Source organism: Mus musculus, chromosome 15 (assembly GCF_000001635.26).
Source record: "Mus musculus strain C57BL/6J chromosome 15, GRCm38.p6 C57BL/6J".
NCBI lineage: Eukaryota > Metazoa > Chordata > Mammalia > Rodentia > Muridae > Mus > Mus musculus.
In genome coordinates this window covers 66427123-66442758 of record NC_000081.6, presented here as the reverse complement: position 1 = coordinate 66442758, position 15636 = coordinate 66427123, and the positions used below count along the sequence as shown (strand labels likewise).

The 15636-nt window shown below is 39.4% G+C and overlaps 1 protein-coding gene across 2 annotated transcripts in view; it reads left to right on the top strand.

Annotated features, from left to right (window-relative positions):
* Lrrc6 (leucine rich repeat containing 6 (testis)) overlaps positions 1–15636 on the top strand; it is a 121064-nt gene that overhangs the window by 58163 nt on the left and 47265 nt on the right. For both annotated transcript variants that reach the window (XM_030248662.1, NM_019457.2), the window contains exons 8-10: positions 536–601; positions 4334–4403; positions 5069–5164. In XM_030248662.1, the coding sequence (XP_030104522.1) occupies positions 536–601; positions 4334–4403; positions 5069–5164 (232 nt within the window). The remainder of the gene's footprint in view (positions 1–535; positions 602–4333; positions 4404–5068; positions 5165–15636) is intronic.

Sequence of the window (15636 nt, the reverse complement as noted above, 5' to 3'; positions counted from 1 at the left end):
TAAAAATAAATAGACGTCATAAACTACTAGCTCTATCTCAGTCTTTCCCACTTCGGGAAGGGTGGCAATAAGAAAGGAGATGGGGAAAACATGTGGCAAGTAAAAAAAGGAAGGAAGGATGCTGGGAGGTGAGGAGTAGGACTTTGGAAGCACAGCACACAGAGGCAGCATGTGTGTCCCCAGAAAGAACTCCATGCTGGGTTCTAGCAGAGGCAACTGAAATGCGAGAGAGCACTTCAGCCACCAGGTGTCTCCATCTCTGCACCAAAGCCTTACATGTCAATAACGTCAGTAAGAGTAAATTTATCCATAGGCTTTCTGGGCTTCTTTTTTAAAAAATTTAATCAGCATAGATGTCTTACTGTCTGATAAGTGAAAGTAAGTTCTCATTGAGGATTTTTATATACTCATTGTCTTTTACTTTGATTATATGGTAATTATATGATATTATGTGATATCTTCATATAACCAATGTACTAAAGCGACCCTTCTCGCCCCACCCCCCATGCCCCATCCCCAAATTCATCCTTTTTAGACTTGATTTCTCTTTGAAAGATGATGAGAAACACAATCAGATCATCCTGGACCTGGCTGTCTATAGGTAAAGCATTTTTATTATATATTCATCTTAGGGCCTTCCCATCAGATCTCTTTCTAAATAGCAACTCATTGTGTTCTGTAACAGAGAGATGGAACTTGGTTCCCTGCTTCGAAGAATTCGAATGCTCACTGTAATTTTTAAAACAGATTTTTAATTTTTTTATGTATGAATGCTTGCTTGCATGGCTGTATATATACCATGTACATGCCTGGGGCTCACAGAGGGGCAAAAGAGGGCACTGGAGTCTCTAGAGCTGGAGTTACAGGCAGTCAGGAGCCATTGTGCTTGAAACCTGAACTCAGCTCCTCTTGCAAGAGCAACAAGCATTCTTAGCCACTGAGCCATGTCTGCATCCCCCACTGTAATGTTAAACACACAAAGATGAAAGGGGAGGAGGGAATCAATTACCCCAGACAGAGTCCCATGGCTATGAAAACTCAAACCCTACAGACCGGGTTAAAATGATTCTCAGAGCTGTATTGCTTTCTGATATGCATACCCCAGGCTCCCTTTGCTCCAAGGCTGTTACTCTGATGGCCCTCTTTGTTTTACAAAACACAATGAGCCTTGGTTTAAGTCTCAGTGTAGGGGACTGCCAGGGCCAGGAAGTAGGAGTGGATGGGTTGGTAAGCAGGGGGAGGGGAGAGGGCTAGGGAGTTTTGGAGGGGAAACCAGGAAAGGGGACAACATTTGAAATGTAAATAAAGAAAATATCTAATAAAAAAAATGAGCCTTGGGTGGTGAGCCTTCTCTGCCTTATTCCATCTTAGAGCCCATGATCACAAGATGTCCTCTGCTCCAAGATCCCCACATTATGACTGGTGGTTTTCAGCTGTACTTTATTCCAGCAGACAGGCATGACCACAGTAGCAAAGTGACATGTTTGCCCCTCCTAGTGATGCCAGAGCATTATTACTCTCTCTAAAGGTGCTGGGTTTTGAGCCTCAACACCCTGCCTGTATTATCACCTACCCTTCCTATAACACGAATCTGAAGGTGTCCAGGTCACTCCATCTCATTGCTTGATAGTGTTAGATTTGACCCACTGGCCCGATGACTGGCTCTGATCATTGTGTGCCTCATTCCATTTGTATCCACTTCCCTATGCCTATGCCATTGTCATGGTTAATATCTCTGTCCTTCAGCCTCTGATGAGATGCCATCTTATGAGAGTGGACCTGCCTACTCTCTGAGAAAGACAGAGCCTGCCTTTCCCCAGAACTTCCACCACTCCTTGTCCTTCACTTGCTTTCTGATAAAGTCGACATTTCCTTGTGTCTTAAAATTCTGATGTCAACATTCATTGGGCCGTACTTCTCCAGGACCTCAAATAGTAGCCTATGAGGAGGACCACAGATGCAGTGAATGAATGAGTGAAGGAATAGCAATAATGAAGTCCATGGACATATTTAGGCATGCTCCAGTAAAAGCCAGTGTGTTGTTAATGACTTCTTACATGCTCTTGGTTACATTCCATTTTACAGTAGCCATGGAAGGTGAGCGAGACAGTTTTTTTTTCTATAATGATCTAAGAGAAGGCATGCTTTCAGAGTGACTTCTCTCAATGTAAACAGTAACTGATGAAGCCAGAACAGAATTGTCCAGGTCTTCTTCCAGCTTTGCTTTTATAACTGTGGCAAAAATACACATAACATAAAATGTACTGTGCCACGACATTTGGGAGTATACAATTCAGTAGCACTTGGTAAATTCACAATGCGGTCTAGCCATCTGACAGTGTCACCTCAACCCTCTATCCACCAAGCCTTCTTCATTTCTTCCTCCTCCTGGTCATCACTCATGTAAGATCTGTACCCTTAAATGAGCACACAGTAGAAATTTTATATAGATGGAGTCACACAAAGCATGGCCTCTGTCTGACAGTTTTCACTTACCATATTGACTTCATGGCTTATCTACTTTTCCATGTGTTAGAATTCCCTTCCTTTTTATGGTTACATAATATTCCATGGTATGGGTATTCTACACATTGTTTATTTTTTAAGTTATAGGTGTTTGTGCTCCTTCCACTTTGGCTGTGCTGAGTGGTAGTTACACTTAAATGCTCTCCTCTTTCCTCACTATGTTCTTGCCTACCACCTACTCTACTCCATTCTCTGCCTCCTCGATGCCTGCCCCGCCCTGCCTTTGAAGGAAACTCCATCTTTCCCTCACTGGTTTCATCTCATCTATTCTTACAGTCCTCCAGCCTCCATTTCTGTTTTATTTTTGTTTTTTGGTTTTTGGTTTTTGGGTTTTTTTTTTTTTTTGGTGGGGGTGGGGTGGGGTAGGGGAGTATTCATGGTTCTACCCTTTTTAGTCTATCTCATATTATTGAGATTATTTCTGACGTTTGAATTGCACTAAAATCCCTTACTATCTGTTGACACATGTGACTATAGGTGAAATTCAACTCATGCGTCATGGATTACTCTGTCTTTATTCAAAAGCACTTACAGAATGCCTCCTCTGCAAAAGGCGTGAAGAAATTGTCACCCACATATTTCAGATGCCCATGGCTTTCGTTTATCTATACCCTGGCAGGGGACACAGGCACTAAACAGTCAGAGTCCTCATGAGTTACTACAGAGGGAGAAAAGCTATGTGCAGGACAGTAAGCTAGAAAGAGAGCGCAGGGATCCAGAATGCCAGTATGTGGGGCTGGTGATTGACAGTGGGGTGGCCAGTGTAACTTGTTGACCTAAGCAATGGAAACAAGGAGATGAGAAGTAGTTTGCCCTATAAAGTAGTGGTAGGGAAAAAAAAAAAGCAGACAGAGGAAGACCTTGAAAGCAGAAGCAGATAAATATAGGAGAAGCCTGAGAGTGGTGGAGGACTGTCTTCTTGTTAATTTTATGACTTAAATGTGGATGACATAATACTAAATTAACATGAACAGTCTAAGGGACACAACTCATGTGCCTTCAGAGCATTTTGGAGGGCAGGATGTTCTTCATTGTACAGAGGAAGAAACAGGCTGAGAGGAGTTCAGATATGTGGTCTAATGGCTTGAAGCAGGAATCTGTGGAGTGAATTTCTCAGAATCCTGTCTAACCCTAAAGCCTACCAGCCCCCCTAAAGTCCACCAGCACCCCCTTAGATGACCCTCCCTGTCTTAAAATTTGTAGATTTTGAATCATTGCTCAAAATCAGTTTTTAAAATATAGCTACTCGGCAACACTTATTTTGATGTGTGGTGTGAAATCTGAAGGGCCTTGGTTGGCTGCCATCCCTGTTCAGTAGCTTGTCCGTTCTGGGGAAAGAAGCTGCCCTTCCAGCAGTACTGGTCCAATGCAGCTGTGCAACAGCTGCAGGGCAGCAGAAGCATCCAAAGAGCAGAGCCAGTGGTTGTTGGCCCAGAGTGTGGTGGATTCAGCATTCCCTGCCGCTGAAATCCTGGGGGCTTAAAATAAAATATTCATGGAAGAACATGACAAGCCATTTTTCCTTTTGCAAACCTCTGGCATTTCAGACCTAATATATTTTTGGGCTAGGGGCAATCAATGCCAAGTGTACTCGTATGTCTAAAAATGAAATTGCTGAAATACTGAATTTCCTCTGGACTAGGAATAATTTAAGGCTAGTATTTTAGGGACAGTTTAGTGTGGACATTTAAAAGTTTCTTCATCTTAGGTGGTCTTGTAAGCTTGTCTTCGTGTTTTTACTTTTTTGAGCTGAATGTTTTGGGGTTTTTTGTGACAATTACAAGATGTGGTATGCTTGATTTTGAAGGTACATGGATACCTCTTTGATTGAGGTTGATGTGCAGCCAACTTACGTTCGAGTAATGGTCAAAGGAAAGGTAGGCATAACTGTCGAATATTGCCATTTTTAAAGATAAGTCTTGATGTTAGCCATGTGGTCCCAGTTTTTAAAAATTCTAATTGAAAAACTCGAAACCCAGATAGTGCACTGTTTGATGGGCATGTCCTTCCACACCACAAGGATGGTATGCAGTAGACATGGCTGTGACCTCCACAATCTCAGGAACACGAGTGCCTTAAACCTGAACCTGCTGTGTTGTAATTTTTCTAACAAGTTCATAACATGGCTGCAAAGTTCAATTGAATGACCATTCTAAATGATCACTCAGTTCATTCATGGAAACTATAATTTTATCACTTTGAACGAGGATTTTTTCCCCCTGATTCTGAGTATGCATTTGGGCTAGCCCAGAGAGACATTAAAATGGAAGTGTACTGATGCTTTGTCTATAAGTGATCTTTCCACCCTAGGTGGACTCATGAACATTTCACTGATTGTGGCTGGTGAATACTCTTTAGATTGCACATAAAATCAGCTATCATGGTTCATGTATATGAAGAATAGATTTTAGAATAGATTTTAATGTATTTAAACAGTTTTCTTAATTTAACACGTGTGTGATGAATTTGTAATGAAAATAGCCCTTGAGGGGGGCTTTTATAATATGCCCCTGTTTTTTCTACCCTTTCTTCTCATTTCCAGCCATTTCAACTTGCCCTTTCTACAGAGGTCCAGCCTGACCGCAGCTCTGCTAAAAGGTCCCAGACAACAGGACATTTGCTGATCTGCATGCCCAAGGTAGAAAATGGCAGTTGGACAAACTTCATGTTTGAGTGTGTTGGATTCTGAAAGAGTGTGACTTGTGGCTAACAATGACTTCTGATCAGGGTGACATTACTTGAGAGAAGCAGAAATACTCTCACATCTGCTCATGTACAAGGAAAAAGGCCCCTGAGAAGAAACATTGGGGTGTGACTAGAGCTCAAGGTGACTTTCAAAGTTGACCAGCTCTGCAGGCCAGAGTCGGGGTAGCACTTGGAGAGATAGATCACATGGTTCTTCTAAGTGAGACTGGTCCTGATCATCCTGTCTGCTGCCTGGAAGTCTAGCTGGCCTTGATGCTCTAAAGATACTGCATTTCTAAGCATTCAGCTTAATCGTTTTGTAACTTTTGGAAAGTTACCAACACTTCCAGGCTTCTAGTTCTTACGATTTTTAAAAATCATAAATGTGAACAGAACTCACAATACAGATAGTACTCCATGATCTTAGTAATATAATTTTTATAATACAATATACACATTAGTTTTTCTTAAACTTTATTCATTGAGGGGAAAGCAGTTGATACACTCTTTGTATTTTCATAGGGTATTGGATCACATTGATTCAGTTCAGTATGTTTATTAAAACCTGCCTAGTATCAACTCCTGGCTTAAAGATGAATATGAAACTTTATATCTTTACTGATTTTAATGGGGAGAGATAATTATAAGCATATAACTTTACTACAGTCTGAGAAGAATTCATGGAAATGTGGTAGAAATAGTGGAGTTACTGAATAGTATGGTAGAGAAGAGATGTATAACCACTTATGAATGGTCAATTGAATGTGATTCGTGGAAACAGAACAACTAAATATCAAGAAGTCAAGAAAGGTAAAAACAGTATGGAACCAGAAAGCAAGTCTGTGTGACTGCAGCAGAGGACAAATGTCAGAGAGGAGAAGACCAGAAGGCATATAGGAGACAATACATCAGTGACCTAAGACTGAAGTATCATTCTGATGTAATTCCTCATTGTGGGTACATTGGAAAAATCAGAGGCAGCCCCTTGATAAATCCAAATTAAATAACAATTCCACCTTGATTACTTCTTCAACATGATGGGTACATACTCGCATCCAGCCAGATGCTGCTCCAGGTACTGAATGAACTAAGAGACCCCAGAGAGTTAAGTAAACAAACAAGATTATTTTAGATTGAGCTCAGCCCTGTGTTCAAGATATGTGAGAGATTAAGATTAAGAGGCTTGACTGAATATGTATGAGTAGTCCTTTTAGATGGAAGGATTAAGAAAGGCGCGTATATAAACATGACATTTGTGGTGGTTTGGATAAAAATGGCACCCATAGGCTTATTTATTTGAATGCTTGGCCACCAGGGAGTGTAATTATTGGAAAGGATTAAAAGGACTAGGGGGTGTGGTCCTGTGGGTCTCTCTTGTTCTGTCTGGAGGTCTCAGCTACTTCTTCAGTGCCATGCCTGTCAGTGTGACTCCATGCTTCCTGTCATGATGATAATGGTCTAAGCCTCTGAAACTCTAAGCAAGCTCCCAATCAAATGCCTTCTTTCACTAGTTGCCTTGGTCATGTCTCTTCGTAGAACATGCAACCAAGACACCATTTAAACTGAGACTTGAATGGTGTATCTGATCCATGTATATAGAAGGGATGACAATAAGTAGAAAGAACAATAAGTAAAATGACATTATAATAGAATCAGGCTACTGCATTAAAATATAGAATAATTGAAGCATAATAAATACAGTAGAAAGAAGATGTCAGAAATGCTAGCAGAAGGGCCTTCCACACAGCTTTCTGAGCTATAACAAGGAATATGGGTGTTAGTCCAAAATCCAAGCCATTGGTAGCTCTTCAGCAGGCATTAAAAACTGTTTTTAAAAGGATGTTTATTTTATTTCTTTAAATGGTGTGTGTGTGTGTGTGTGTGTGTGTGTGTGCGTGTGTGCAAAGCCAAAAAGGTCAGAAGAGGGAATCAGATGTCCTTGAGCTGGAATTACATCTAACTGTGAGCCTCCATATATGGATTCTGGAAACTGAAATCCAGTCCTTTGCAAGAGCAGTATACTCTCCTTACTGCTAAGCCATCTTTTCAGTCCCCTGACATGATTTAAGGCAGAAATTCTACCTTCTGTATGGATTAAGAATCAAAAGATGGAAAAACTGGCTCAAAAAAATAATGTAGTGAGAAATCTGTGCTGTGAGGGAACACAGTTTGAGGTTGAGGAAAGAGCCAGCATGCAGCATGATAAGTAATTAAAGAATTGGGAAGATCGACAAATCAAAGTATCAGGGAAGTCTACAAAATAAACCTTTTCAAGAAGGAAGCTGAGTCTGAGAAGAACACATACATGTTCATTTAACTGTCAAAATGGAGGCCACCTTGGTGACAGTCATCTCAGCAGGACAGAGAAAACTCTCCGAATCAAAAACATGGCAGACACTGCAGACAAATGTTTTTGGAAATGTTGCTCAAAATGGGAACCAAGTAACAAGCTAGGGATGAAGAGCCAAGGGTGGGCTTTGAGGATATAGATGGTTTATAAATGAATCCTTGAATGTTGAGTGGAAATTGAAGATAAATATACAGTCTGTGCTTCTCTGGTAGATTAAAGTCCTAGCATTTACAACTTCTAAAGACTGGAAGGATTATCTCTGTTTACTTTCAGATTTTTGTATGGTTTTCCTTTGATCTCAAAGTTGAGCTTGATACTGTGATAGGTTTAACATGGATGAGAACTCTGAAAACCATTTAAAGGAGTCTGACTTTAAATTTTTACTTGTGCCTGTGAAGTGTTCAAATTCTTTATTATAATCTGAGTGAGCTAAAATGTTTTCTGCTGTCCTTTTTAGAATTTCACTCCAAAACTGACTTTAACCATGAAGAAACGATTTTGTCTTTTAGAGGAACATAGGAAAGTAGAGAGGCTGAGCCAGGGTCATTCTCGAATGTCAGATTACTTTCAGACAAACTTCTCTTATCAGATGAGTACAGGAACTAACCAGCACACTTCTTGCCTACCCCACCCCACCTCGCATGAAATAGAAATGAGCAGAAATCAAAGACACGGGGAGAGAATCTATTATCACCTTGGAACAAAACCCCTTCAGAATAAGTGGTTCAATTAAATGAAGATAGCCCATTTAGTTTCGATTAGCTTCAATTTGAAAGATGAAACCAATGTGGCCAAAGGTAGGATGCCATTTTATTGATCTTTCTCATTACACCTCATCCTTTGAGCTAGGGTAGAGTTACCTTCTTCAGTGACCCTTAGGCTTCCAGAAGAGTAATAGATAAACCAGCAACAGATTTCCTTTGCCAGGGAAAGAAAGGATAATGAGGAGGGGGTGTCTGCAAGGAAGTATATAAATTTGATTAACCAATAAGGCTTTCATAATGATTAAATAGAACTTCATTTTTCATAGTCAATTTCCCAACAGATTGACCAAAGGTAACCAATTATGTATTTTTATTCTGAGGGAAAAAATAAAAAGTAAAATGTGTTGTCAGGGAAGAAAATAACAAACAGTACTGTGAGGATCATGTGGTCTATATTAACTAGAACGTATCTACAGGGAAATCTGAAAGAACACATAATTACCTCCACACTCATTACAGACATTTGTGTGATACCATGAGCATCAACTCCCCTCAACCTCCACCCGTTTATTTGGAAACTTCCAGTGTAACTGACAAGGCGAAGGTGAAATCATAACTGCTATTCTTAAAGGGAAAGCTAGAGACATGGCTTGGTCCCTTGTTCGGGTTGGCAGGCAATGGAACCAAAAAGTCTCTGTTGTCACTGCTTATGAGTGTCTTAAATACACACTTCCTCTTGTTTACATTGGCTTTTGTGATGGTAGTTTTTGTTATCATTGTTGTTTTGGGAGTAAGTCTTACTTGTATGACCCAATGAGACTTAAATTCTGGATCTTTTTACCCTTGCCTCCTGAGGACTAGGATTTTTTTCTTGTTTTCAAAGATGCCTAAATGTTTCATGATAAAAATCGCAGCAAATGGCTTCTTTAGAAAAGAATAGAGGTGAGATGATGCAGGCAGACCATGTAGAGCTGGTTCTGGTTTGTCTTCAGTAGTAAACTTAGTGTTTTCTTTGAAGGATTGTCTTTTAAAAATCATGGGAAAGGCATCCACATATAGACCAGCCACCTTCTGTCACTGGTAAGAGAAGGCCTGACATCAGACTTCTGAGAATAAAGAACTCATGCCTAAAATTAGTGCTTTTTTTTATTCTTAAGCGTATAAACTTAACAACAATTATTTTTTTCTAAAAATCATCCAATGCTGATAAATAGAACTCACTTCATTTATATCATGATTAAAGTCAGTGCTACTTAAAGCTAACATCTTCATAATGTTCCCTCTCACTGAAACATTTAAAGTAGTGATCTTGAATCCAGAGAGATATATCCTGTGTCTGAATTTGCTGGCTTACTTAGTAGTTGCATGAGTCTTGCCTGCATTATAATTACTAAGGAAAACCCTTGGAGTATTAAAACATATTGTAAGAATCTCAGTATATATCCAAGAGCAAATTGAATAAATTCTATAGATCTATATCATATCTGTTGTATATTCATACACAGGTATATGTATGCACATTTGGCAAGGGGTAGACAAGCCTGGAGGACATTATGCTAAGTGAGACAAGCCAGGCACAGAAAGAACAAATACAAACTTACTTCTATGTTTCTGAAAATCAAATATACAGAGGGAATGAGGAGGAATAGGGAGGTCTGAGAACAGAGTAGAATAAGTGTAGGGTGATAAAGTCTAGAGAGTCAATTTACAACACAGGAACTAGTGTTAGGAACTTTGCATGTGAGATCTACACTGTATGAGCAGGCTGTAGTTGCTCTTGCCTTGAAGGGTAACTCTGAGATGATGGATATGCTTGTTTTACTGCGCTGACCTTCTCACTGTCTACTGTGTGCTGAAGGTCGTATACGCCTTCGATATGTACAGTATATTTCATTAATAAAAGGAAAACATACAATTAGGATTCTCTGGGTCTCAAGTAACAGAAAATTCTGACTCAAAGAGGTTGCATAGTTAATAAAACTACATCGTCTTATCTAAAAACTAAAAAAAATAAAAATAAATTCAGTCAGAGGCAGCATTTCAATTTATTTGTAGAAGAGTATTGTCAGCATGTTAAGCAAACCAGGATTCCCAGGAATACCTAACAAAGTCTTTAATATCTTATATTACTTAGATAGTCTGAGTGAAATCGTGAGTCTATCATGAGTTGATATTCAGTAGGTCTGTCTGTGGTGCATTGTAAAGAAAACTGTGAAAGACTGACCCTGCTTGATTGGGCCTGGATGAACACCATAACATGTGGATTTGTGGGAATTTGGTGATGAAATTTGCGTCTGTTTTTTTTCCAGAACACAACATTTTTATTGAGTAGACAACACCATGATATTCTTTTTTTTTTTCTTCAATTTGTAGAACTTGAATGTAGGTCTTGGTATATACATGATAGGCAGTGGCTCACCCATTGAACCACACACCCTGACTCCCTTTTCTACTTTTTTACACTGAGGCAGAGTCCCACTAAGTTTCCTTGTCTGTCTTTGAACTCACTATGTGTCTTAGAAAAGCTTTGAACTTGCAATCCTTCTGCCTCAGTCTCCTGAGATGCTGCAATGTGGAACTGTGCCACCATGCGTGGGGAGCTACAAATTAGACACATTACTTTCATGATGTCAAAATGATATTTTTCTCTTTTCAGAGAATCTCAGATCTGTACAGAGTGTTGACCAGTAGGTAAATTGCACCAGTTCAGGTCTGGCCCCATCACATAAGTCAACGTTAAATTTTCTGTTGCTAACATCAATGGGAGTTCGCAGCCCCCAGTCCCCAGCCCCCAGCTCAGCATTGTCATCCTGTTTTGGCTGTCAGAGCCATCTGGAAACGTCCAACACCAGCTACACAGCCTGTGCTACTTATGTAAGCTACTCTGGGTTGCAGATGTTCAGGTTACAACCCTGTGCATGCTACCAGACTTCTGATTCTGTTCTTCATCTTTATATCTTACATTATGATCACCATATCTCCAGCATGCTGTGTTGTATCATACCTCCTGTGTAATACCATTTGGTTAAAAGTGGTTCATGGGGTTGTAGGTGATGAGACCCTCTGACTGTTCACAAAAGCAGCATCAGGCAGTGGACAATAGAGTGGGAAACTCATTTCCCAGGCTTCTCTGGCTTGTTCACTGCTTGGTGAGATTTTTTTCCTGGCTTCCAGAACTTTGTTCATCAGCCTTTCCTTTGTGAGTGATGGAAACAGAATCTCAGTCATCAGGGACCATGTCTTTATTATGTTGGATATATCCAGTCAAGACTGATGTTGTCATCTGTCCAATAAAGCCTAGACAGGAAAAAAAAAAAAAAATATATATATATATATATATATATATATATGAATGAAGTAACTGAATTTGAATATTTAAAACATTCATCTCCCCTAATTATCAATAATCTCCAGCTGTTTCACAATTGTCCATTTGTACTATTCGTATTATGTTTAGAATAAGCCTATCAGATTCTGCCTCCAAAGCAAGCCCACTGTAATTACTGTTGCCATCCATGTAGATACAATGGAATGCAATAGTTAAAGGCACAGGCTCTGGAGCTAGAGAACTTGAGTAAAATCTTCTTACTTTTACTTAGCATCTGTGTTACCTCTAGAAAATCAACTCATCTATGCTGCTAATGTATCATTTATAAAATGATCATAATAGTTCAGGCCTCAAAAAGTTGTAAGCATGACATATGGTATACATTGATTAAAAAACAAAGCGGTTGAACAGTGTTTAGGATACAATGCCTATTTGTATTGAGGCATAATTTTAATTAATATTGTTTGTTACTATTAATATTGTCTTGAAATATTAGTTCATATTGTTTTGTAATCATCTGTTTTAGCTAGGGTTTTACTGTTATGAAAAGACACAATGATTATAGCAAACATTTAGTTGGAGATGGCTTACATTTTCAGAGGTTTAGTCCATTACTCATCAGGGTGGAAGCATGGCAGCTTGCAGGCAGACAGGACGCTGATGGAGCAAAAAGTTCTAGATCTTGATCTGAAGGCAGCAGAAGGAGACTCTATGCTATACTAGATATAACTTGAGCATAAAAGACTTCAAAAGTGCATCCTCACAGTGACACACTTCCTCTAACAAGGCCACACCTACTCCAAGAAGAACACACCTCCTAACAGTGCCACTCTCTGTGGCCAAACGTTCAAATACTTGAATCTATGGGAACCATACCCTATTCAAACCCCCACACTATCTTAACTCCTTCCCTGGAGCTATAACAGAATGCCTAGTGATGGGTAAGTTTGACTCATAACTCTAATTCTAGAAGAAGAAACAATATAATGCAAAAATCTGACAAGGATCTCCTGGGTAGATCCCAACATCGTACGTGGAGTGGAGTGGAGGGGAGGGTCCGTGGGATTGGACACAGAGCGAGATGAGCAGGCTACTAGGTAAAAGAGAATCAGTAATAATGGGAAAAGGTTTATAGCTTGCCCATTTATAACAGACTGCCCTTGGGGACAAATCCACTTCATAAGACTTGCATGATCCCTTCACAGGGCCTTCTCCAGTCACCTTCCAAAAAGCCTCACCTCTTAAAGGCTTTACCACTTCCCATGTCATTGCACTGGACAATAAGCTTTGATTGGGACAACCACATCTAAGCCATGGCAATATTTTAGATTTAGCTGAGTTTGTAGATTTTATGGGGGGGGGGGTAAATAGGTTTGTTTACATTATTAAAACCTGAAATACAATAACATACTCCCCTGTTGTAACATGATGTCCCTCAGACAGTTTTATCTTGTACTTATTTTCTCTATACAGTCATTGTACATTTGTAAGTTTGTTTACAGATATATAATTTTAATTGCTATTTTCAATGAGGCAATTCTGCACATTACCTAAAGCCCATGCTTGTCCTTCAGCCTGGTCTTTGGATGTGTCACTAAACCCAGTAATATGAATATGATAGTCTCTTTACTAATTTTCCTAGGGACATTGGGTATGTGATCTCACCATGGTCTAGCTTACCAAGATTTAACTGAATTTTTGCATGCACTGAGGGGGCTTGCTCGTGTGAATAAGGTTGAACTGATTCATTAGCTAAACTCCCATCTCGATTCTCAATTGACAAGTTACAGGAACACTCCATGCTTCATGATTTCCTTTGGGATTTCCTTCAGAATAATTAACTGAGATTAAGGAAGTTGCCCTGGAACTGAACAGCAGATTGCCTTTCCATTTTGGTTGGAGAACATGTTGTTTGACTCTGCTTACACCAGACACAGGAGATGAAGTTCACATATTAAAGCCAATAGAACAGACCATAATTGTGTAAAACCCAGACAACCTTCTTCCATATTAGTAAGGCACATGTTTCTCCACTCAACTATGCAAGTTTTGTAGCCCGTATAGACTCACTCTGGTTATTATGTGGGCCTGGGGTGCCCCTTGTCACCTCCCCAGGCTTGTCTATTACATCCAAAGGGCTGCTTTTATATTTCTCAGTTTGAACTCATTCCAGAAGCTTCCATCCCTGAAAAAATGGAAACATGGAAAGGTTATCTCTACCCACTTCAGTCCTTCTACTCCCTCTTTCTGGTTGTACAACCCTGTAGTCTTTTCAACTCCTTTCCTCCAAGGGGCACTAGATCCTATTTCAACTCAAGTGTCAAAGAGAAACTTTTCTCTCTCTCTGGCAATTCTATTTCTCTGTACTGTTTCATTGAAGTTTGTTTATCTGGATCCTATACTAAAAACATCCTGGTAACACCTCCTTCCTAAAAACAAAAAGAAAGACAATGAAAAACACCTTCCCCTTCATTTACTGCCCAGATCTAGTTTATTATAAGACTCTTAAAATGAACATCTTTCTTTCTATATTATATTTTCATTAATTAAATGTGTTTTCTTTGCTGGTTAATTCTAAATGTCAACTTGACACAACTGAAAATCATCTGGAAAGAGAGCCTTATTGAGGAATTATGTAAATCAGGTTGGCCTATGAGCATATCTATCCAGGGCTCTCTTGATTAATTGAGAAAGGATAATCTAGCATACTGTAAGCAGCATCATTCCCTAGGCGGGGGTACTAAACAATGTAAGAAAGGAGAAAACTAGTCCAGAGTAATCAACCAAGCAAAGATAGATTCTGTCTGTGCTCTTGACTGGAATGTGAGGTTACTAGCTTCTTGTATTCCTGCTTGACTTCCTTGAAATTATCGAAAATAAATTGAAATTGCAAGCCAAATATACCTCATTTATGTTGCTTTTTGTCCTAGCATTTTATCACAGCAATAGAAATTAGAAGATTATTTTATAATTTCATGCATATATACAATGCATTCTGATTACTCTCATAGTATACTCTTTCTTACCTACCCAACCTTGTCAACAATCCTCCATTTACAACTTTTATTTCCCTTTTGTTTTGTTTTGTGACCCAATAGATGTAATTAACTAGGACCTTCTTGTCTTGTGACCACAGGTATGGAAGTATCCTGTGGAGCCTGATAGACTTATCAGTATAAATAAATCTGAAGTTAATAGCCCCTGTATCCATTAGTAGCCAAATAGTACAGCGGGGAGAGATGTTGCTTCAAAAGCCCTTCCCCTATCCATCATTAGCTATTGGTAGGTACAGTATTCTGATTTACCATTGCATGAAAGTTCAGCTACTATAAGTTCATGATTGAATGTCTGTGTCACGCCTAGAAAATAGCACCCTACTGCCCTTCTCCCTTTCTTCTGTCTCTTGAGTTCTTTTGCCTCATCTTCTGTGATAGTACTGAGCCTAAACTGGATGACATAAATGTATAGGGCCGAGCATTCAGTTTTACCTTATTCTCAGCACACTGAGCAGCCAAGAGCTCAGTATTCAGACCATTCACTGTAAAGAGAGAATTTTCTGATTAGGCCAAGAATAGCCATTATAGTTTGATTCAATATCCATTTAGCTAAATGATGTTATTTGGTTCCGCTCTAGGGTCTATGGTCTTCACAAGCATAGGTTTTTATAAGGATTACATACCTGACATGAATTCCATTCAGCAAGTGTTCTTCGATTCTAATAAGAGAGCTGTTGTTTGCTGCCTTGTTGGTTGAACCACTATTGTAGTAGTAGGCACATCTTGCCTGGGTAAGAACTATAGTTCATAGAACCACTTGTTAAGACCCCTGATGCCTTTTCTCTCCCAGTATCAGCATTATGAAAGCTAATGAGAAAGGAGGAAGCTTTTAGTTCAGGGCTTGGCTTTTGTGTTTTTTGACCAAGATGTATGGTGTTTTCAGCAGTACAGCCTTACCTCATCCTAATGATTAACCAAGAGGAATGACAAGAGGTTATATTTTTAAAGATCTCTAGAGAACCTATGACCAATAAAAAGCAACCCAAA